Genomic DNA, 22737 nt, shown 5'->3' with positions numbered 1-22737 from the left:
GAGGGCTCTTAGTTACCAAGACAGAGAGATAGAGGGCTCTTAGTTACCAAGACATGGGCTAGAGGGCTCTTAGTTTCCAAGACAGAGAGATAGAGGGCTCTTAGTTACCAAGACATGGGCTAGAGGGCTCTTAGTTACCAAGACAGAGAGATAGAGGGCTCTTAGTTACCAAGACAGTGGTATATACAGTGGGGCAAAAAAAGTATTTAGTCAGCCACCAATTGTGCAAGTTCTCCCACTTAAAAAGATGAGAGAGGCCTGTAATTTTCATCATAGGTACACTTCAACTATGACAGACAAAATGAGAAAAAAAATCCAGAAAATCACATTGTAGGATTTTTTAATGAATTTATTTGCAAATTATGGTGGAAAAGAAGTATTTGGTCTCCTACAGACAAGCAAGATTTCTGGCTCTCACAGACCTGTAACTTCTTCTTTAAGAGGCTCCTCTGTCCTCCACTTGTTACCTGTATTAATGGCACCTTTGAACTTGTTATCAGTATAAAAGACACCTGTCCACAACCTCAAACAGTCACACTCCAAAATCCACTATGGCCAAGACCAAAGAGCTGTCAAAGGACACCAGAAACAAAATTGTAGACCTGCACCAGGCTGGGAAGACTGAATCTGCAATAGGTAAGCAGCTTGGTTTGAATAAATCAACTGTGGGAGCAATTATTAGGAAATGGAAGACATACAAGACCACTGATAATCTCCCTCGATCTGGGACTCCACGCAAGATCTCAACACGTGGGGTCAAAATGATCACAAGAATGGTGAGCAAAAATCCCAGAACCACACGGGGGGACCTAGTGAATGACCTGCAGAGAGCTGGGACCAAAGTAACACAGTATACCATCACACTATGCCACCAGGGACTCAAATCCTGCAGTGCCAGACATGTCCCCCTGCTTAAGCCAGTACATGTCCAGGCCCGTCTGAAGTTTGCTAGAGAGCATTTGGATGATCCAGAAGAAGATTGGGAGAATGTCATATGGTCAGATGAAACCAAAACATAACTTTTTGGTAAAAACTCAACTTGTCGTGTTTGGAGGACAAAGAATGCTGAGTTGCATCCAAAGAACACCATACCTACTGTGAAGCATGGGGGTGGAAACATCATGCTTTGGGGCTGTTTTTCTGCAAAGGGACCAGGACGACTGATCCGTGTAAAGGAAAGAATGAATGGGGCCATGTATCGTGAGATTTTGAGTGAAAACCTCCTTCCATCAACTAGGGCCTTGAAGATGCCGTGACTCCGTGATGTCGTCATGGAGGAGTGGAAGAGGACTTCAGTGGTAACCGGTGAAGCTCTGGTGAACTCCATGCCCAAGAAGGTTAAGGCAGTGCTGGAAAATGATGGTGGCCACACAAAACATTGACACTTTGGGCCCAATTTTGACATTTTCACCTAGGGGTGTACTCACTTTTATTGCCAGCAGTTTAGACATTAATGGCAGTGTGTTGAGTTATTTTGAGGGGACAGCAAATTTACACTGTTATACAAGCTGTACACTCACTACTTTACATTGTAGCAAAGTGTCATTTATTCAGTGTTGTCACATGAAAAGATATACTCAAATATATACAAAAATGTGAGGGGTGTACTCACTTTTGAGATATACTGTACATACAGTTGTGGCCAAAAGTTTTGAGAATGACACAAATATACATTTTCACAAAGTCTGCTGCCTCAGTTTGTATGACGGCAATTTGCATATTCTCCAGAATGTTATGAAGCGTGATCAGATGAATTGCCATGCAAATGAACTGAATCCCCCAAAAACATTTACACTGCATTTCAGCACGGCCACAAAAGGACCAGCTGACATCATGTCAGTGATTCTCTCGTTAACACAGGTGTGAGTGAGGACAAGGCTGGAGATCACTCTGTCATGCTGATTGAGTTTGAATAACAGACTGGAAGCTTCAAAAGAAGGGTGGTGCTTGGAATCATTGTTCTTCCTCTGTCAACCATGGTTACCTGCAAGGAAACACGTGCCATCATCATTGCTTTGCACAAAAAGGGCTTCACAGGCAAGGATATTGCTGCCAGTAAGATTGCACCTAAATCAACCATTTATCGGATCATCAAGAACTTCAAGGAGAGCGGCTCAAGTGTTGTGAAGAAGGCTTCAGGGCACCCAAGAATGTCCAGCAAGCGCCAGGACCGTCTCCTAAAGTTGATTCAGCTGTGGGACCGGGGCACCACCAGTACAGAGCTTCCTCAGGAATGGCAGCAGGCAGGTGTGAGTGCATCTGCACGCACAGTGAGGTGAACATGATGTCAAGAAGGGCAGCAAAGAAGCCATATGATATTCTGCAAAAGGTACAGGGATTGGACTGCTGAGGACTGGGGTAAAGTCATTTTCTCTGATGAATCCCCTTTCCGATTGTTTGGGGCATCCGGAAAAAAGCTTGTCCGGAGAAGACAAGCGCTACCATCAGTCCTGTGTCATGCCAACAGTAAAGCATCCTGAGACCATTCCTGTGTGGGGTTGCTTCTCAGCCAAGGGAGTGGGCTCACTCAGCCATGAATAAAGAATGATACCAACACATCCTCCGAGAGCAACTTCTACCAACCATCCAGGAACAGTTTGGTGACGAACAATGCCTTTTCCCGCATGATGGAGCACCTTACCATAAGGCAAAAGTGATAACTAAGTGGCTCGGGAACAAAACATAGATATTTTGGGTCCATGGCCAGGAAACTCCCCAGACCTTAATCGCATTGAAAACTTGTGGTCAATCCTCAACAGGTGGGTAGACAAACAGAAACCCACAAATTCTGACAAACTCCAAGCATTGATTATGCAAGAATGGGCTGCCATCAGTCAGGATGTGGCCCAGAAGTTAATTGACAGCATGCCAGGGCGGATTGCAGAGGTTATGAAAAAGAAGGGTCAACACTACTAATATTGACTCTTAATTGTAATTGTCAATAAAAGTATTTGACACTTATGAAATGCTTGTAATTATACTTCAGTATTCCATAGTAACATCTGACTAAAATATCTAAAGACACTGAAGCAGCAGACTTTGTGGAAATGAATATAAACTTTTGGCCACGACTAACCAACATTGATCTGAGACAGCGGTGTCAATATGTTCAGATATTAACCAACATTCACGTGGGGGCTTTGAAAATCAGATATCTGGTACAGACTATATCCATCCCCACAGTAAGAAAGTCTGCCAAGGAATAGCATTAAGACTGGGTACATAGTGAGTCTGTCCAAAATGGCACCCTATGTCCTATATAGTGCACTATGTAAGAAATAGGTTTCCATTTGGGATGCACTTTAGCATTTAAGGACTGGTGATTCACATTCACACCCTTACAGGCCACCACAGGCAGAAGGATAAAAACAAATATCCTCTCAGTACCGGCCCGGAACCATAAAAAGCTTTTCAGCCTCACTGTCGTTCTCTCTCTCTCTCGTTCACTCGCTCTCTCTCTCTCTTCGCTCTCTCTCCCTCGTTCGCTCTCTCTCTCCTCGTTCGCTCTCTCTCGTTCGCGCTCTCTCTCTCGTTCGCTCTCTCTCGTTCGCTCTCTCTCCCTCGCTCTCTCTCCTCGCTCTCTCTCTCTCTCGTTCGCTCGCTCTCTCTCTCTCTCGTTCGCTCTCTCTCTCTCGTTCGCTCTCTCTCTCTCTCTCTCTCGTTCGCTCTCTCTCTCTCGTTCGCTCTCTCTCTCGTTCGCTCTCTCTCTCTCGTTCGCTCTCTCTCTCGTTCGCTCTCTCTCTCGTTCGCTCTCTCTCGTTCGCTCTCTCTCTCTCTCGTTCGCTCTCTCTCGTTCGCTCTCTCTCGTTCGCTCTCTCTCGTTCGTTCGCTCGCTCTCTCTCGTTCGTTCGCTCGCTCTCTCTCTCGTTCGCTCGCTCTCTCATTCGCTCGCTCTCTCGTTCGCTCGCTCTCTCTCTCTCTCGTTCGCTCGCTCTCTCATTCGCTCGCTCTCTCATTCGTTCGCTCGCTCTCTCATTCGCTCGCTCTCTCATTCGCTCGCTCGCTCTCTCATTCGCTCGCTCGCTCTCTCATTCGCTCGCTCTCTCTCTCTCTCTCGTTCGCTCGCTCTCTCATTCGCTCGCTCTCTCTCTCTCTCTCGTTCGCTCGCTCTCTCATTCGCTCGCTCTCTCTCTCTCTCTCGTTCGCTCGCTCTCTCTCGTTCGCTCGCTCTCTCTCGTTCGTCGCTCTCTCTCTCTCGTTCGCTCGCTCTCTCTCGTTCGCTCGCTCTCTCTCGTTCGCTCGCTCTCTCTCGTTCGCTCGCTCTCTCTCATTCGCTCTCTCTCTCTCTCTCTCTCGTTCGCTCGCTCTCTCTCTCTCGTTCGCTCTCTCTCTCTCGTTCGCTCGCTCGCTCTCTCGTTCGCGCTCGCTCTCTCTCGTTCGCTCGCTCTCTCTCGTTCGCTCTCTCTCGTTCGCTCGCTCTCTCTCTCGTTCGCTCGCTCTCTCTCTCGTTCGCTCGCTCTCTCTCTTCGCTCGCTCTCTCTCTCGTTCGCTCGCTCTCTCTCTCGTTCGCTCGCTCTCTCTCTCTCTCGTTCGCTCGCTCTCTCTCTCTCTCTCTCTCGTTCGCTCGCTCTCTCTCGTTCGCTCGCTCTCTCTCTCGTTCGCTCTCTCTCTCGTTCGTTCGCTCTCTCTCTCGTTCGCTCGCTCTCTCTCTCGTTCGCTCGCTCTCTCTCTCGTTCGCTCTCTCTCTCGTTCGCTCTCTCTCGTTCGCTCTCTCTCTCGTTCGCTCTCTCTCTCGTTCGCTCTCTCTCTCTCGTTCGCTCTCTCTCTCGTTCGCTCGTTCGCTCTCTCTCTCGTTCGCTCTCTCTCTCGTTCGCTCTCTCTCTCGTTCTCTCTCTCTCTCGTTCTCTCTCTCTCTCGTTCTCTCTCTCTCTCGTTCTCTCTCTCTCTCGTTCTCTCTCTCTCGTTCTCTCTCTCTCTCGTTCTCTCTCTCTCTCGTTCTCTCTCTCTCTCGTTCTCTCTCTCTCTCTCGTTCTCTCTCTCTCTTCTCTCTCTCTCTCGTTCTCTCTCTCTCTTGTTCTCTCTCTCTCTCTCGTTCTCTCTCTCTCTCGTTCTCTCTCTCTCTCTCGTTCTCTCTCTCTCTCGTTCTCTCTCTCTCTCGTTCTCTCTCTCTCTCTCTCTCGTTCGCTCTCTCTCGTTCGCTCGCTCTCTCTCTCGTTCTCTCTCTCTCTCGTTCTCTCTCGTTCTCTCTCTTCTCTCTTCTCTCTCTCTCTCTCTCTCTCTCTCTCTCTCTCGTTCGCTCTCTCTCGTTCGCTCTCTCTCTCTCTCGTTCGCTCGCTCTCTCTCTCGTTCGCTCGCTCTCTCTCGTTCGTTCGCTCTCTCTCGTTCGCTCGCTCTCTCTCGTTCGTTCGCTCTCTCTCGTTCGCTCGCTCTCTCTCGTTCGCTCGCTCTCTCTCTCGTTCGCTCTCTCTCTCTCTCGTTCGCTCTCTCTCTCTCTCTCTCGTTCGCTCTCTCTCTCTCTCGTTCGCTCGCTCTCTCTCTCTCGTTCGCTCGCTCTCTCTCTCTCGTTCGCTCTCTCTCTCGTTCGCTCGCTCTCTCTCTCGTTCGCTCGCTCTCTCTCTCGTTCGCTCGCTCTCTCGTTCGCTCGCTCTCTCTCTCGTTCGCTCGCTCTCTCTCTCGTTCGCTCGCTCTCTCTCTCGTTCGCTCTCTCTCTCGTTCGCTCGCTTCTCTCTCTCTCTCGTTCGCTCGCTCTCTCTCTCGTTCGTTCGCTCTCTCTCTCGTTCGCTCGCTCTCTCTCGTTCGCTCTCTCTTCGTTCGCTCTCTCTCTCGTTCGCTCGCTCTCTCTCGTTCGCTCGCTCTCTCTCTCGTTCGCTCTCTCTCTCGTTCGCTCTCTCTCTCGTTCGCTCTCTCTCTCGTTCGCTCTCTCTCGTTCGCTCTCTCTCTCGTTCGCTCTCTCTCTCGTTCGCTCTCTCTCTCGTTCGCTCTCTCTCTCGTTCGCTCTCTCTCTCGTTCGCTCTCTCTCTCGTTCGCTCTCTCTCTCGTTCGCTCTCTCTCTCGTTCGCTCTCTCTCTCGTTCTCTCTCTCTCGTTCTCTCTCTCTCTCTCGTTCTCTCTCTCTCTCGTTCTCTCTCTCTCGTTCTCTCTCTCTCTCGTTCTCTCTCTCTCTTGTTCTCTCTCGTTCTCTCTCTCTCTCTCGTTCTCTCTCTCTCTCGTTCTCTCTCGTTCTCTCTCTCTCTCTCGTTCTCTCTCTCTCTCTCTCTCGTTCTCTCTCTCTCTCTCTCTCTCTCGTTCTCTCTCTCTCGTTCTCTCTCTCTCTCTCATTCTCTCTCTCTCTCTCGTTCTCTCTCTCTCTCGTTCTCTCTCTCTCTCGTTCTCTCTCGTTTCTCTCTCTCTCGTTCTCTCTCTCATTCTCTCTCTCATTCTCTCTCTCTCATTCTCTCTCTCATTCTCTCTCTCACACTCTCGCTCTCTCTCTCTCGCTCTCTCTCTCTCGTTCTCTCTATTGATGTCTTCCCGTCTCACGCTCTTCTCATCTCTCTCCTCCTTTCTACCTCTCTCCCTCTCTATCTATCATTATCTCTTCCTCTCTCTTCCTTTCTCTCTCCCGCTCTCCATTTGTGTAAAATTAGACACAGCAATTACCCCTCCCTAAATGCTGCCTGTGCATGCCGCCCACACGCCTCCCAGTAAAGAGGAGAACAAGCTGGATTTAGAATGTCTAACTAGGACCCTAGCAGTGACATCACAACGCAGACAGTGACATTCGGCATTTCATAGTGGTGCATAGTCATTATCAGGACAACTATCAAAAGGAATGTGGAAGGGTGATTCTGTTACTAGAGGCATAGGAGAGAGAGAAGTGTTGGATTCACCCTGATGATGATACATTGAGCTTCTGTCCGAGCGCGAATGTGTCTGTGTGAGGCGTTATCCAGTTACACACACTGTAAGGAGTCTGAAACCCACAGCGTCTCTTGATTTAAATCAAAATGACAGGGAAGACACGGAGTGTAAACAGCCACCTCTTAAACAAAAGCTGTTTCATAAACCTTCCTAATCAAATTCACATTTTGTGTTATAAACAAAGGCTTTAACCGGAGTTAGCTAATCCCAGTTTAGCTAGGGGATCTGTGTGGATTAAGAGATCTGACACTGAAAAAAAATCTAAAATATGACTAGAAATCTGTAATAACCTTTTGACCTAAGAGGAATGTGTTTATTCCTGTTTGCTTTATGCTCTCAATGAGAGCGCTGATGAATGGGCTTCATAACAGTCACCCCAGCACATACGTCAGTAAACCTGTGTGTTTTACAGACCCTGTGGTGAACTCCCATTATAAACAGGCAGAACAACTATGTATGTCTTCCCAGAACATATGCCCTGACATCAGTATGTTTTACAGACCCTGTGGTGAACTCCCATTATAAACAGGCAGAACAACTATGTATGTCTTCCCAGAACATATGCCCCTATGTCAGTATGCCTGTGTGTTTTACAGACTCTGTGGTGAATTCCCATTATAAACAGGCAGAACAACTATGTATGTCTTCCCAGAACATATGCCCTGATATCAGTATGTTTTACAGACCCTGTGGTGAACTCCCATTATAAACAGGCAGAACAACTATGTATGTCTTCCCAGAACATATGCCCTGATATCAGTGTGTTTTACAGACTCTGTGGTGAATTCCCATTATAAACAGGCAGAACAACTATGTATGTCTTCCCAGAACATATGCCCCTATGTCAGTGTGTTTTACAGACTCTGTGGTGAATTCCCATTATAAACAGGCAGAACAACTATGTATGTCTTCCCAGAACATATGCCCCTATGTCAGTATGCCTGTGTGTTTTACAGACTCTGTGGTGAACTCCCATTATAAACAGGCAGAACAACTATGTATGTCTTCCCAGAACATATGCCCTGATATCAGTGTGTTTTACAGACTCTGTGGTGAATTCCCATTATAAACAGGCAGAACAACTATGTATGTCTTCCCAGAACATATGCCCCTATGTCAGTGTGTTTTACAGACTCTGTGGTGAATTCCCATTATAAACAGGCAGAACAACTATGTATGTCTTCCCAGAACATATGCCCCTATGTCAGTGTGTTTTACAGACTCTGTGGTGAATTCCCATTATAAACAGGCAGAACAACTATGTATGTCTTCCCAGAACATATGCCCCTATGTCAGTGTGTTTTACAGACTCTGTGGTGAATTCCCATTATAAACAGGCAGAACAACTATGTATGTCTTCCCAGAACATATGCCCTTACGTAAGTATGCCTGTGTGTTTTACAGTACAGTGGGTGGATGTCGATATGTGAAGTACCCGAGTCTTCTGTATCCTGGTCCTCCACACCCATCTCCATACACTTCTTACTGTGTGCCTTGGACTTCATATGCTTGGTCAGATTCCCTGTGGGAAGAGATTCAGATTTATTAGAAACATCAAAAGAAAAGAAAATGGTATTTGTCACATGGGCCGAATACAACTGGGGTAGACTTTAGCAGTGAAATGCTTGCTTACTAGCAGAGTAAAATATAATAATATTTTATTTGTAACATCAATGCCATAGCAACAATATAAAATGAGATGCTCTTTAGAAGTTGAGGAGCATTCTGAAATGAAAACCTAAAATCACATAGTAACCTACTTACCGATACGGGGTTTATTTTAAAAAACATTTTGGAAGGTTTGTTGAGGTGGGAGGGGCTTACACAGCACAGGAGGAGCCTACGTAAGACTGAGAACACGTTGTGTCCCAAATGGCACTCTATTCCCTTTAAAGTGCACTATTTTTTGACTAGGGCCCATAGGACTCTGGTTAAAAGTAGTGCACTATGTAGGGACTAGAGCGCCATATGAGACAAAAGCACGGTCTCTGGGCAGTCAGCATGTAAATGGGTGAGTAAAGGGAACGTGGGATGTTGTGCTGACACGGAGTTATGTTACTGTTCTGCAGTGTTGCGTGTGTAGACGGAACGGTGAATCGTACCGTCTTCTATTAAGCGACGGAAAGAGACAAAGTCTTCAAAGCGACCTAGGTTTATAACAGGAAAAAGATTAGAGCGAAACTCAGCGGAAATTAAAAAGCGCCTTGAAATGTAGGAATTGAGTAATTAAGTGGAATTATATGCCCTCATTCTAAATGAACTATCCTTCAATTTCATTGAACAGTGCGTAAATTGGGCTCACAATGCGTGTTTCCTTGTCCAACAAAATATCAACAGTGTTTTCAGTGCATACAGCCTGCTGCTGCCGTCAGTTACTGGTAGACGATCAAACAAAAAGTATCTGTCCAGTTAAATGTTCACACTTTTTATTTATTTTTTATGTATTTTTTTACCTTTATTTAACTAGGCAAGCCAGTTAAAAACACATTCTTATTTTCAATGACGGCATAGGAACAGTGATGCCTTGTTCAAGGGGAGAACGACAGATTTTTAAAAAATGAATTAATTTCCTCCCCAATTTCGTGGTATCCAGTTGTTTAGTAGTTACTGTCTTGTCTCATCGCTACAACTCCCGCAAGGTCTCGGGAGAGGCGAAGGTCGAGAGTCATGCTAGGCTACCTGCTAGTTACTGGCCCAACGCTCTAACCACTAGACTACCTGCTGGTTACTAGCCCAACGCTCTAACCACTAGACTACCTGCTGGTTACGAGTCCAACGCTCTAACCACTAGACTACCTGCTGGTTACTAGTCCAACGCTCTAACCACTAGACTACCTGCTGGTTACTAGTCCAACACTCTAACCACTAGACTACCTGCTGGTTACTAGTCCAACACTCTAACCACTAGACTACCTGCTGGTTACTAGCCCAACGCTCTAACCACTAGACTACCTGCTGGTTACTAGTCCAACGCTCTAACCACTAGACTACCTGCTGGTTACTAGTCCAACGCTCTAACCACTAGACTACCTGCTGGTTACTAGTCCAACGCTCTAACCACTAGACTACCTGCTGGTTACTAGCCCAACGCTCTAACCACTAGATTACCTGCTGGTTACTAGTCCAACACTCTAACTACTAGACTACCTGATGGTTACTAGTCCAACACTCTAACCACTAGACTACCTGCTGGTTACTAGTCCAACACTCTAACCACTAGACTACCTGCTAGTTACTGGCCCAACGCTCTAACCACTAGACTACCTGCTGGTTACTAGCCCAACGCTCTAACCACTAGACTACCTGCTGGTTACGAGTCTAACACTCTAACCACTAGACTACCTGATGGTTACTAGTCCAACACTCTAACCACTAGGCTATCTGCTGGTTACTGGCCCAATGCTCTAACCACTAGGCTACCTGCTGTTTACTAGTCCAACGCTCTAACCACTATGCTACCTGCTGGTTACTAGTCCAACGCTCTAACCACTAGTCTACCTGCTGGTTACTGGCCCAACGCTCTAACCACTATGCTACCTGCTGGTTACTAGTCCAACGCTCTAACCACTAGTCTACCTGCTGGTTACTGGCCCAACGCTCTTACCACTAGGCTACCTGCTGGTTACTGGTCCAACACTCTAACCACTAGGCTACCTGCTGGTTACTGGCCCAACGCTCTAACCACTATGCTACCTGCTAGTTACTAGTCCAACGCTCTAACCACTATGCTACCTGCTGGTTACTAGTCCAACGCTCTAACCACTAGTCTACCTGCTGGTTACTGGCCCAAAGCTCTAACCACTAGGCTATCTGCTGGATACTGGTCCAACGCTCTAACCACGAGGCTATCTGCTGGTTACCAGTCCAACGCTCTAACCACTAGGCTACCTGCTGGTTACTAGTCCAACGCTCTAACCACTAGTCTATCTGCTGGTTACTGGCCCAACGCTCTAACCACTAGGCTACCTGCTGGTTACTAGTCCAACGCTCTAACCACTAGGCTATCTGCTGGTTACTGGCCCAACGCTCTAACCACTAGGCTACCTGCTGGTTACTAGTCCAACGCTCTAACCACTAGGCTATCTGCTGGTTACTAGTCCAACGCTCTAACCACTAGGCTATCTGCTGGTTACTAGTCCAACGCTCTAACCACTAGGCTATCTGCTGGTTACTAGTCCAACGCTCTAACCACTAGGCTATCTGCTGGTTACTGGTCTAACGCTCTAACCACTAGGCTACCTGCTGGTTACTAGTCCAACGCTCTAACCACTAGGCTATCTGCTGGTTACTGGCCCAACGCTCTAACCACTAGGCTACCTGCTAGTATTGTAAACCAAAAGGTGTAAAGTAAAATGAATAGTAGTGGGTAAGCCGTCCTGATAGGCTCAAGTTCTATCACAATAACAACATGCCAAAAAAAAACGATACGTTATTACACTATTAATAGTACTGCATGACAACTAGCTAATTGACTGGAAACCTGGAAACCTGGAAACCTGGAAACCTTGACTTGGATTTTGTCAAGGTGGAGACGAGTGGCCGAGATGCATGCAGGACAAGTCGGAGATGATTGGCCGAGACCCGAGGTGCGCGTGGACAACAGTGGATGCATCAATTCATGCTACAGGTTTAGGCCTAATGACAATCGCAGAATATCATCACAATGTCTCTTTCCATTCATCAAATTGCGAGTGCACAGAGTGCCTTGTTGGGATGTGGATGCTGAAATTATTTTGTGAGTGGACGAATGAGCATGGGTAGCCTAGAGGAGCAGCTTTTGTCAAACAATCACTTAACAATCAGATGAAAACATCATGACTGGTTGTGTTTCTGCCACATTGAAAGGCATAGGCAGCGGGTCTATAAGGCCAGGGGAAGCTTTCCCTAAAGTAAATAGAATTAAATTGCCAAAAGCATATAGCCTAATTAGCTGTTTATGAAGAACTAAGTAAAACAGTTAAAACAGCCTACTACCTCAGATGATTTGGCCACAGAGGAACATTTGCTTCTTTAAAAAAAGAAAAGAAAAGTGGATCATTTTAAATCACATAGTCTAGTCAGAAGGGCGTGCAGTTTGGGCAGAGCTGCAAATACCAAATAGATGATTGTTCAGTTGTGACTGTCAGTGAAAAGCAGACAGATGCAGCCTGGCGTATCGCAATATTTAAAAATACAAAATCACGGGGAAAAAAAACAGTTTGGAAAGCAAATGGCTATTGCTGTAAAGAGATGACAATGAAAAGCCTCCAATCTGTCTTTTAGTTATCAAAATTCCTAACTTAATTGAGCAAACAGTAGCCTGTCTTATTGGTGCCAGTGGAGAACATCGGCCATATCCTCGGTGAGTGTGTGCATAGTCACTGTCTTTATCAATGGATCAGTGCCACTTTTGTTCGTTTTCATTTCCTCCTCCAGATGAGATGGACGTCATATTGTATTTGTGTCTCCTCTTTCCGTAGGCCGATTATATGGATTAGACAAAATCATTTTTATTGATCCGTTTGTTTGTCAGCGTCAGCATAGTAGGCTACCCTGTAATTTTTGTAGTATAAAAATAAATGTGTAGGCACACTTGGGTGTCCTGTACCGGTAAGAAATGGCATCTACTTTCTTTCACCCATTGAATTAATGTATAATATAAACTGGGTGGTTAAAACTCTGAATGCTGATTGGCTGACAGCCGTGGTATATCAGACCGTATACCACCAGTATGACAAAACATTTATTTGTACTGCTCTAATTACATTGGTAACCAGTTTATAATAGCAATAAGGCACCTCTGTGGTTTGCGTTGTGTCTAAGAACAGCCCTTAGTCATGGTATATTGGCCACATACCACACCCCCTTGGGCCTTATTGCTTAAATACACCTGACATTTATAAAGGTGGGTTCATAATGAAGTTACAGTCAGATATAACCTATATAAATACAGTGGGGCAAAAAAGTATTTAGTCAGCCACCAATTGTGCAAGTTCTCCCACTTAAAAAGATGAGAGAGGCCTGTAATTTGCATCATAGGTACACTTCAACTATGACAGACAAAATGTGAAAAAAAGATCCAGAAAATCACATTGTAGGATTTTTTAAATGAATTTATTTGCAAATTATGGTGGGAAATAAGTATTTGGTCACCTACAAACAAGCAAGATTTCTGGCTCTCACAGACCTGTAACTTCTTCTTTAAGAGGCTCCTCTGTCCTCCTCTCGTTACCTGTATTAATGGCACCTGTTTGAACTTGTTATCAGTATAAAAGACACCTGTCCACAACCTCAAACAGTCACACTCCAAACTCCACTATGGCCAAAACCAAAGAGCTGTCAAAGGACACCAGAAACACAATTGTAGACCTGCACCAGGCTGGGAAGACTGAATCTGCAATAGGTAAGCAGCTTGGTTTGAAGAAATCAACTGTGGGAGCAATTATTAGGAAATGGAAGACATACAAGACCACTGATAATCTCCCTCGATCTGGGGCTCCACGCAAGATCTCACCCCGTGGGGTCAAAATGATCACAAGAACGGTGAGCAAAAATCCCAGAACCACACGGGGGGACCTAGTGAATGACCTGCAGAGAGCTGGGACCAAAGTAATAAACCCTAGCATTAGTAACACACTACGCCGCCATGGACTCAAATCCTGCAGTGCCAGACGTGTCCCTCTGCTTAAGCCAGTACATGTCCAGGCCTGTCTGAAGTTTGCTAGAGAGCATCTGTATGATCCAGAAGAAGATTGGGAGAATGTCATATGGTCAGATGAAACCAAAACATAACTCTTTGGTAAAAACGTAAAAACGTTTGACCTCTGTCATTGCCAACAAAGGCTATATAACAAAGTATTGAGATAAACTTTTGTTATTGACCAACTACTTATTTTCCACCATAATTTGCAAATAAATTCATTAAAAATCCTACAATGTGATTTTCTGGATCTTTTTTTCTCATATTGTCTGTCATAGCTGAAGTGTACCTATGACGAAAATTACAGGCCTCTCTCAATTTTTTTAAGTAGGAGAACTTCCATGGCTGAGCTGTTTTTCATGGTCCCTTTTTCTAGGCCCCTTAGTTCCAGTGAAGGGAAATCTTAACACTACAGCTTATAGACAATTCTGTGCTTCCAACTTTGTGGTACCAGTTTGGGGAAGGCCCTTTCCTGTTTGAACATGACAATGCCACCATTCACGAACCGAGGTCCATACAGAAATAGTTGGTTGAGATCTTTGCGGAAGAACTTGACTGGCTTGCACAGAGCCCTGACCTCAACCCCATCGAACACCTTTGGGATGAATTAGAATGCCGACTGCAAGCCAGGCCTAATCGCCCAACATCAATACCTGCCTTCACGAATGCTCGTGTCTGAATGGAAGTCAGTCCCCCGGCAGCATCAAGTGGAAAGCCTTTCCCAGAAGAGTGGAGGCTGTTATAGCAGCAAAGAAGGGACCGACTCCATATTAATGCCCATGATTTTAGAACGAGATGTCCACATACCTTTGGTCACGTAGTGTAACAGCTATTGATTAGTTTATCATAAGCCAGACCACGCTGCTGCTGCCGTCAGCACTGACCTTTAGTCTTGAAGGAGAAGTTGCAGTGGGTGCAGTGGTAGGGTCGTACGTCAGAGTGGGTGTGGATGTGTTTACGCAGCATGCTGGGCTTCTTGCAACGGATCCCACACTCCTCACAGATGTATTTACCACGACCCCGCCCGCGCACGTACACATACTCTTCGTTAGATTTGAATCTGCACGGTTGACAGAAGAGGTGAGAAATAACCTGTGTATTAACCAAACAACTAAAATCCTTACATTATTTAATCAAATAAATGTGAAATATTTTTAATATGGCTGGGATTACATACCCTCCATCAAATATCTTGACTCTCCGTGGCTCTAGTTTGGATGCGGAAGAATCCTTGTCTGATTCACTGCTCACCTGAGTCTCAGGTTTCACTTTGCTGTTATTCTCAGTTGTTAGAGACTTCTGCTGCTTTAGGACCTAGGGAGTAAGTTGATTTGAGAAAATAGCTAAGATAATGTGATAACAAGGCCCCTTCACAAATTTTCCATCATAAAATTATGGATCAAATTGATTGGATTAAGAATTAGAACATTGAACACTGATAATACAAATATAAATAAATGTGCAAAATGGCTGTAACCTTCGGCATGACGTCTTTCAGCTTGCTTGAATAGGCCAAGATGTCTGATTTCATACATGTTGTTATGGCCTCTGTGTAGTGTATTTTCTTTGAGTTCTGCTTGGAGTTGAAGAGAGACATCACCACCTTGGTGGGCAGACCCAGTGGGTGGGGGTTGTTGGGGCTCACTGCCCAGGTGGAGTAGGCCGAGATCTTCTGGTCCATCTGGGGAACATGCAGAGGCTTCCTCTTCATCAGGTAACACCAGGTGAAGGTGGTGGTAGTTTTCAGGCTGGGGAAAGACAGGCGGTGGCTGTCTCGTGTGTTGACCACAGATACAGATGAGGCAAGTTTCACCTGTCCATGGAAAGTCAAGGGTCTAATGGGAGACTTGGCAGGGGGCAATTTCTGTTCCTCGCTCTTGTCTTGAGGCTTCAGGCAGTCGTTCGCTGGCACGGAGGAGACGTGACTTCCTAGAGAGGTGGTTAATGCAAAGCTTGGCTGTAATTGAGCAACTACAGTAGATGGTTCATCCTGTCCGGTGCTTTCAGGTGTCGTAGTCTTGCGGTTATTAGGAGTCCGGGCATACTTTTCATCCTCTGGTTTCTCGTGTTGCAGTGGGGGAGCCACAGTTTCAATGGGACTGTCTGCTGATTCAGTGGCGCACACCTGCCGGACTAGCATTAGCTTCCGTTGCCTAGTCACCTCTGCCATGTTGGAGTTCAGGTAGTTGACGGACCTGCCGTCAGTGAGGCATGCCGCACCATGTTCATCCTTTGCTCGCTTCTGATGTTTTTCCATGGCGATGTCCAAGCTATTGGCAGGGGAGAGCATTCTCTTGCTTGAGGCAATGGGCTCCTGTTGTGGACAGAGGGTCACAGCTGCCATTTTCTGGGTGCAGTGTAAGGAGCCCAGGGAGGGAGCTATTTGAGTTTCACCAAAATGGTTCTGGGTATTGGAAACTAAACTGTGTTTTACTTGAAGGCCAGCAGATGCTGGAGGCCTGTCCTTGTTCATATCTGGTACAGTCTTTGTGTCCGTATCTACAACATGAAGGTTGTAGAGGCTGCCTTTACTGGCCACAGAGGGGGAAGGGTGCATCAGCTCATGGGTTATCAGGATCTGTGGCAATTGGGGAGCACGTGGTTGGTTTTGAGAAGGTTGGATGTTTTGTAGGCCTAAAGGCAATACTATCGACTGTGTCTTATTCCCTACAATCTGATGACACGGTTGTGCCACATAGACATTGTGGAGAACATCTGAAGACTTTGACACACTTTGCATCCGGTTGGCAATCGGTATTGTCAAGACGGGCATGGTTGTCTGAGTACCCTGTGTGGAAGAGTGTGTTTTGCTTGATCTCAGAGCAGGACACCGCAGTTGGTACTTGGGTACAAAGCCTTTCTTGTCTTGACAGTCAGCAGACTTGCTCTGGGCATCTTCTTGGCTGATCATGACATTAACTGCAGATTGCTGACTATTTTGGCATGTCTGAACCCTCGATGTTAGGTGCCAAGGGTGTGGAAGACCATGAACTTGAGGCAGTTGACTTTGGCTGCCCAGGTTAATGCTTTGCACCATTTTTTCATTGTGCTGCAGGAGAGTTTCTCCAGAATGCAAAATAAAAGTTTGGGCAATGGGAGGATTGTTGGCAGTCTGTTGCATCTGTTGAGGCCTCTGCTGAGATATAGAGATTACAGTGGGGAGCCTCTGGACAGCGATGGCATGATTCCCAACATGTTGCTGACTCTCCGGCCCAATCTTTAAAGACATCTGGCGAACCAGTGGTCCCCTTCGCCTTTCAATGAGAGGTACATGCGGAGACGAGGAGGTTTGAGCACTCTTTCGCAGTTCCATTGGTGACATTGACCTGTTGGGTGGCAGAGACCTGCAGGGAGACCCACTGCCACAGTCAAAGGACTTGCTGCGATAGTCGCAAGATATCTCCACTGAGGGTTGAGTGCAACTGATCTGTTCTGAGGCAGCACGTCTCATCATGCCAGGGACCCCTAGGGTGTTGAAGGCTATTGGTAGCCCTTGAAGCTCACAGATTTTGTTGGCACATTCTCCTCTGGAGGGGCTCTCGGACCTGAATGGCTCGTCCCAGTCGAAGGAGGCTGATACGCTGGAACATCTTGACAGGCTACTGTCCCTGCTGAGGCTTCGAGACAGTGAGGACTCGAAGCTGGATTCTCCAGAGGAGTGCTCCATCTGAGCCAGACGGATTCTCTTCTTCTTGGGTGGAAGCTTCTCTGTGGGTAGCTTGGACAGGCTCTCGCTCCTCTGGGGCCAGTTGAATGTATCTGCAGCCTTTTCCCCTTGCTCAGTGCTATGACCGTCATGCACCCGATCAGGTTCCTCTGTGACCAGGATTTCAGGAATGTTGTTTTGGCGAACCAGGCGAGACTGCTGGACAGCAGCGCAGCTCTCAGCCACTGCTGCTAATGTGCGGTCAACACGGTTTTCCATCCCTCCCTGGTTGGCACATTTAGGTATGGACATCTTTTCATGATAGCTCTCTAATGAAAGATTGGCTGTAGCATCTTCCTTAGTTTTTCCTGCGCTATGGCCATCTTTGTCCAGGAAATCAACTGGAGAGGCTCTGTCAATAGATTCAGAGATCTCAAATGAATTGGGCCTGCTCAGAGAGTTGGTATGTCTGATAACTGATGTACCACTGCCTTGCCTCTGTAGGTCGCCTCTTTCTTTACCAGAGGTGTTAACCTGGGTTTCTCTGATCGGTGACAGTCTTGATTCTGTTGCATCTGTAACTCCTGCTATTAGCTGTATTTGAGGTATTTGTGGTGGGTTGCTTTTAGGCAGTAGATCAACCATGATAGAGTGCTGAGAAAATGTCCTACCTGAACTGGCTGTTGATAGTTGGCAAGAATCAAAACTAACAGAGCATGGGGGATTGGTGTCAGTTGGTGATTGGTCATCATCGTCACCAACACTCTTCATTTTCCTTCTTTTTCTAATTGATTGCTGTTGGTCCATTATGCCTGAAATACCTGTTGTTCTGGGGACTAATGGCTGCTGCATGCCACGCTGAAAAACATCCAGCTCAGTCTCTCTGACAGACATCAGCTTGTTTTTCGGACCATGAAGTTCTGAACAATAGAATTTCTTGTGATTTTCAAAGTTTTCTAGTTTTCGGTACCGGTTACGACAGGTCTCACACTCATACATTGTGCCTTTGCTCTGCAGAGGCTTTCGGTTTGGGTCTTGTGCATGCTCAAAAGACCTGCTCCTTTGCATTGTCACAGTGGAAACGCTAGAACCATGGTAACCTTCATCCATGGAACGGACTGATGTAAGGACCTCACTTGTGGAGAAATGTTCCACTGCTACTTGCCGTACAAGGGTACGAGAATGTATCGCTGGATTTGGGGTCGAGGGAGCAGATGAAAACACATCATCGTTTAAGGAACTCATTTTTTCATCAAAAGACTGGCAGATCCGTAGTATGTGGGGTTGTTGGGTAACGTTTGGTGGGAGACCCGTGTGCCCTGGTGTTGTGGGCATAGAATTACTTCTTGTTATTGGTAAACAGTCCATCGGTGGATACTGATTAGGAACAGACAATAGCAATACTGACTTAGAGTTTTCTGTAGGGGTGAATGGGGACTTGGGTATGTCTGAGCTGGAACTTGACCTTCTCGCCATTGGTTTAAGGTCAAACTGAAAAGAGTCTTTAAATATATAAGATTTGGGGGAGTCTATGCTACCTCTCCTGGAAAGAGAAGTCCTTCTTGGTTTGACACTGTCCAGCTGTTTGTCGTCAACCACTGCCTCATTGTCTGATATTAACTTTGAGATCCGCTCTTCGAGAGAGAGTGCTTTTGTTACTAATGGTGGACGCATTTGTCCTTGCACAACATGTGGCTTCTCCACGGAAGCCACATTCATAACAGTGGCAACCACTGCAGGGAGATTAGGAAGTGCATTTTTGGTGACATCCATGCCTGTTGGTGGGGTTAGCTTTACAAAGGGACTCGGGGGACTCATGGCCTGGTCTGCGCTTTCAGAACGTGAGAAATACCCAGAGTCTGTGCTGCCTAAACTGCGGGGACTAAGCAGACACTTGCCCTGCTGCTGCTGAGAAAAGTCTGTGGCCTGCTGCCTTTGAAGCAGACCATGTCCGCCTCCTGGTGGGGACCTACACTGTTGATCCTCATCCTCACTTCTTGCATCCTGCAGGGAGATTGTGCAATCCACCTCTTTCAAGGAGGACAGGACGGTGATGCTGGATCTTAGATGTGCCGTTTGGAAGTCCCTTTGCCTTTGGGCAGTAGCCTGCTCAGGGGTACAGTCTGCGACTCTTGGACTGTCCGCCCGCTGAGGCGAGACATTAACAGGATAGACGACTACTTTCGGGAGGCCAGCTGTCCCTTTGGACTCGTAGCTCCTCTGACTCGTCGTTGGTTTAAGCGTTTCGAAAACAGCCGATAGGTCCCCTGCATCCCCATGGTTGCCTTGTGTTGTGCCTGCACTCTGCAAACTGCTCTCAGAGAACGCTGCAACGCTGCCTTGTGACGAGTCAGGGTCCAGGTCCGCTGTGCTACTTTCCTCGTCACTGTCCCCGCTTTCCTCTACATCTGAATGTGTTCCGGGTGCTTTGTCAGACTCCACAGAGAGGGACCCACTTCCAGAGTCGGAACGTGCCACAAGCCCCAGTTTTATTGCGTGAGCATGGGATTTCTTATGCTTGTACAGATTGCTCTTGGTCTTGAATGAGAAGCCACATGTAACACATGGGTAGGGACGTTCTCCTGTGTGGGACCTGATGTGCTTGAGGAGCACACTAGGCTTTGCACATGCCCGACTGCAGTATTCACACACATACTTCCCCTGCTTCTTAGGCTTCTGGTGCTTTGGGGAGCTGCTACACATCTGTTCAAGACCAAAGTTTACAACTGTGGCCATATGGACTGGGTTGTAACCAGGTGTAACAGGGACTTGAATGGTACTGGGGACACTGGCAGATAGGGACTGGCATGTGTGGACCACCGGTGGCTGGCTCTTGGGTAAGGAATTGGAGCCAGATGGAATAGGTGTATGAGTACGGGCAGCAGAGAGCCCAGTACTGAAGCTCATTTGTAGAACAGGCTTTTCCCGGTTGCTGAAATACTGTGTAGCATGCTGTGAATTCTGCAAGGCAGTAGCCTGGGTAGAGGCCTGCATGGTGGTGTAGCTCTCTTGTTTATTTACAAAGTAAGTTTGCATATGGCCAGGCTGAGTTTGGAGTCCAAAATGTACAGCTGGCATAGCATTCAATTCACTAATAAACTGGGCAGAAAGAGTTTGACTTGGTTTTCCAACAGATGTGACTGGAACACGTGTGTTTCTTTCTGCCAAGGAGCTGAAATCTGATTCCATAGCCTTGAGCAAGACCTCAAGGGGAGCGCTGGTGTGGTAAGTAGCGTCACCTTCACATCCAGTTTTGCCGCTCTTACGGTCCTTGAGCTGCTCAGATTCCCCAACACCAGAGGCAGACCCCTCTTTACCACTGACCGGATCAAGAGACTGTGGCTTTGAGGAAGACGCTTCCTTTTGCTTCAGCCTGTCACTGTCAATGGATGATGTCACTCCCTCAGAGGATTCAGCAACAGGCCGAAGGTACTCCGTATCTCTGTTCCGGCTTGGTGAGCTGGCAGGGTTTCGAGAGGGGCTGTCGGGATTGGAGCAGGAGTTCACAGCCTCCTTGGACGAGGTACCTTGGAGTGTTGCCACAGAGGTCTTGGACTGTAAGGGCTTCTTCACAGGAGATTTGGGTATTTTCTTCAGCTGGTTCTCTGTCACAACCTTTTTCCTCTTCAGTCCCTTTATGTTATCTGCACTTGTTCGACCACACTCATTGATCCCTGTGAAGCAAACAAAAAAAGAAATTAACATTCATATTGAAATAATATTAAAACCTAAATAAAAAAATAAAAAAATAATAAATATTAAAATAAAGTTGATAGTTTCTGCAAAAATAAAAATATTCCCATATGCTATGAGGATCTTTACTGAGAATAGACATGATTCCCTGCTATGATATTCATCAACCAGATAAAAATCTGGTTTTGGTCTGTGTTAGAAGAAATGACCCTGCCAACTGTGCTACCAAGCATCAGTTTCTTGATAAATTGGAAGTGAAGTTCATTACTTCCTCAATGTATGGAATTCCTCTCACATTTTTCTGACAGTCTCATCCAAATAATGTTGTGTTGCAGGCATATTCCTAATTTATTTTTCATCCTGCACAAAAATATTCAGAACATGATAATCAATTTTTTATTTTTTATTTTACCTTTATTTAACCAGGCAAGTCAGTTAAGAACAAATTCTTATTTTCAATGACGGCCTAGGAACAGTGGGTTAACTACCTGTTCAGGGACAGAACGACAGATTTGTACCTTGTCAGCTCGGGGGTTTGAACTTGTAACCTTCCGGTTACTAGTCCAACGCTCTAACCACGAGGCTATTTCACAAAATAAAACGAATCATCATCACCACCACCACAGCAATGTTTACATAACCAGTTGCATTAAGTATCCGTCTTTCTACCACAAAGATAAATGTCTGTACTCTACCTGTGTATCAGTGTTTTTAAGGCTTGCAGCAAATCACTGTCTGTGTCTGTCGGTCGTTCAGTAAAACCTCTGGTCCTCAACACCAACTCTAGCCAAGCTTTACCCGCTCGCTGCCTTTCGAACAGCTCCACAGATGAGGCTTTGTGTTTTGGGCTCTGGAAGTTCTCCTGTGTGTCTGTAGCCACTGAGGCCCACGCATCAATACAGTATGTTTAAAACCCACCCTTTCCTCCCACCCTCTGCCTCTCTTTCTCGCTCTCTCTTCCCCTCTTCGTCTTTCCCACTCCTTTTTCAAAACATCCCTTACCATTTTCCCCTTTCATTATGATGCGGTGGATTAGTTGAGGATAGATGAATAAAAGCATACTGATCTCCAATATTTACCTTAATGCAATGGTAACGTAAACACATTTACATATGCATACATGACCACGTACTGTTATAATCTCCACCCGGCACAGCCAGAGCCTGGTTCCTCTCTAGGTTTCTCCCTGTTATAGTACACAGTCAGTAATGAGGTCAATCCCTCATTGCACTGAGAGAATCAATGTTACCAGCGCTAATCAATGTTACCAGCGCTAATAAATGTTACCAGCGCTAATCAATGTTACCAGCGGTAATCAGTGTTACCAGCGCTAATCAATGTTACCAGCGCTAATCAATGTTACCAGCGCTAATCAATGTTACCAGCGCTAATCAATGTTACCAGCCCAAAACAATGTTACCAGCGCTAATCAATGTTACCAGCGCTAATCAGTGTTACCAGCGCTAATCAATGTTACCAGCGCTAATCAATGTTACCAGCGCTAATCAATGTTACCAGCCCAAAACAATGTTACCAGCGCTAATCAATGTTACCAGCGCTAATCAGTGTTACCAGCGCTAATCAATGTTACCAGCGCTAATCAATGTTACCAGCGCTAATCAATGTTACCAGCCCAAAACAATGTTACCAGCGCTAATCAATGTGGTAATCAATGTTACCAGCGCTAATTAATGTTACCAGCGCTAATCAATATTACCAGCGCTAATCAATGTTACCAGCGCTAATCAATATTACCAGCGCTAATCAATGTTACCAGCGCTAATCAATGTTACCAGCGCTAATCAATGTTACCAGCGCTAATCAATGTTACCAGCGCTAATTAATGTTACCAGCCCAAAACAATGTTACCAGCGCTAATC

General features: G+C 46.2%; 1 protein-coding gene across 5 annotated transcripts in view; it reads right to left on the bottom strand.

The window, feature by feature from the left end:
* LOC118399010 (zinc finger protein 40-like) overlaps window positions 1-22737 on the bottom strand; it is a 69095-nt gene that overhangs the window by 5311 nt on the left and 41047 nt on the right. For all 5 annotated transcript variants that reach the window (XM_052472759.1, XM_052472760.1, XM_052472761.1 and 2 more), the window contains 4 exons: window positions 14996-20838; window positions 14696-14832; window positions 14403-14578; window positions 8275-8361 (listed from right to left, as the gene is read on the bottom strand). In XM_052472759.1, the coding sequence (XP_052328719.1) occupies window positions 8275-8361; window positions 14403-14578; window positions 14696-14832; window positions 14996-20353 (5758 nt within the window). In that variant the 5' untranslated portion in view covers window positions 20354-20838. The remainder of the gene's footprint in view (window positions 1-8274; window positions 8362-14402; window positions 14579-14695; window positions 14833-14995; window positions 20839-22737) is intronic.

Source organism: Oncorhynchus keta, chromosome 20 (genome assembly GCF_023373465.1).
Source record: "Oncorhynchus keta strain PuntledgeMale-10-30-2019 chromosome 20, Oket_V2, whole genome shotgun sequence".
NCBI classification, from domain to species: domain Eukaryota; kingdom Metazoa; phylum Chordata; class Actinopteri; order Salmoniformes; family Salmonidae; genus Oncorhynchus; species Oncorhynchus keta.
Note: the sequence above shows the minus strand (reverse complement) of the source record. Positions and strands in the feature narration are given on the sequence as shown.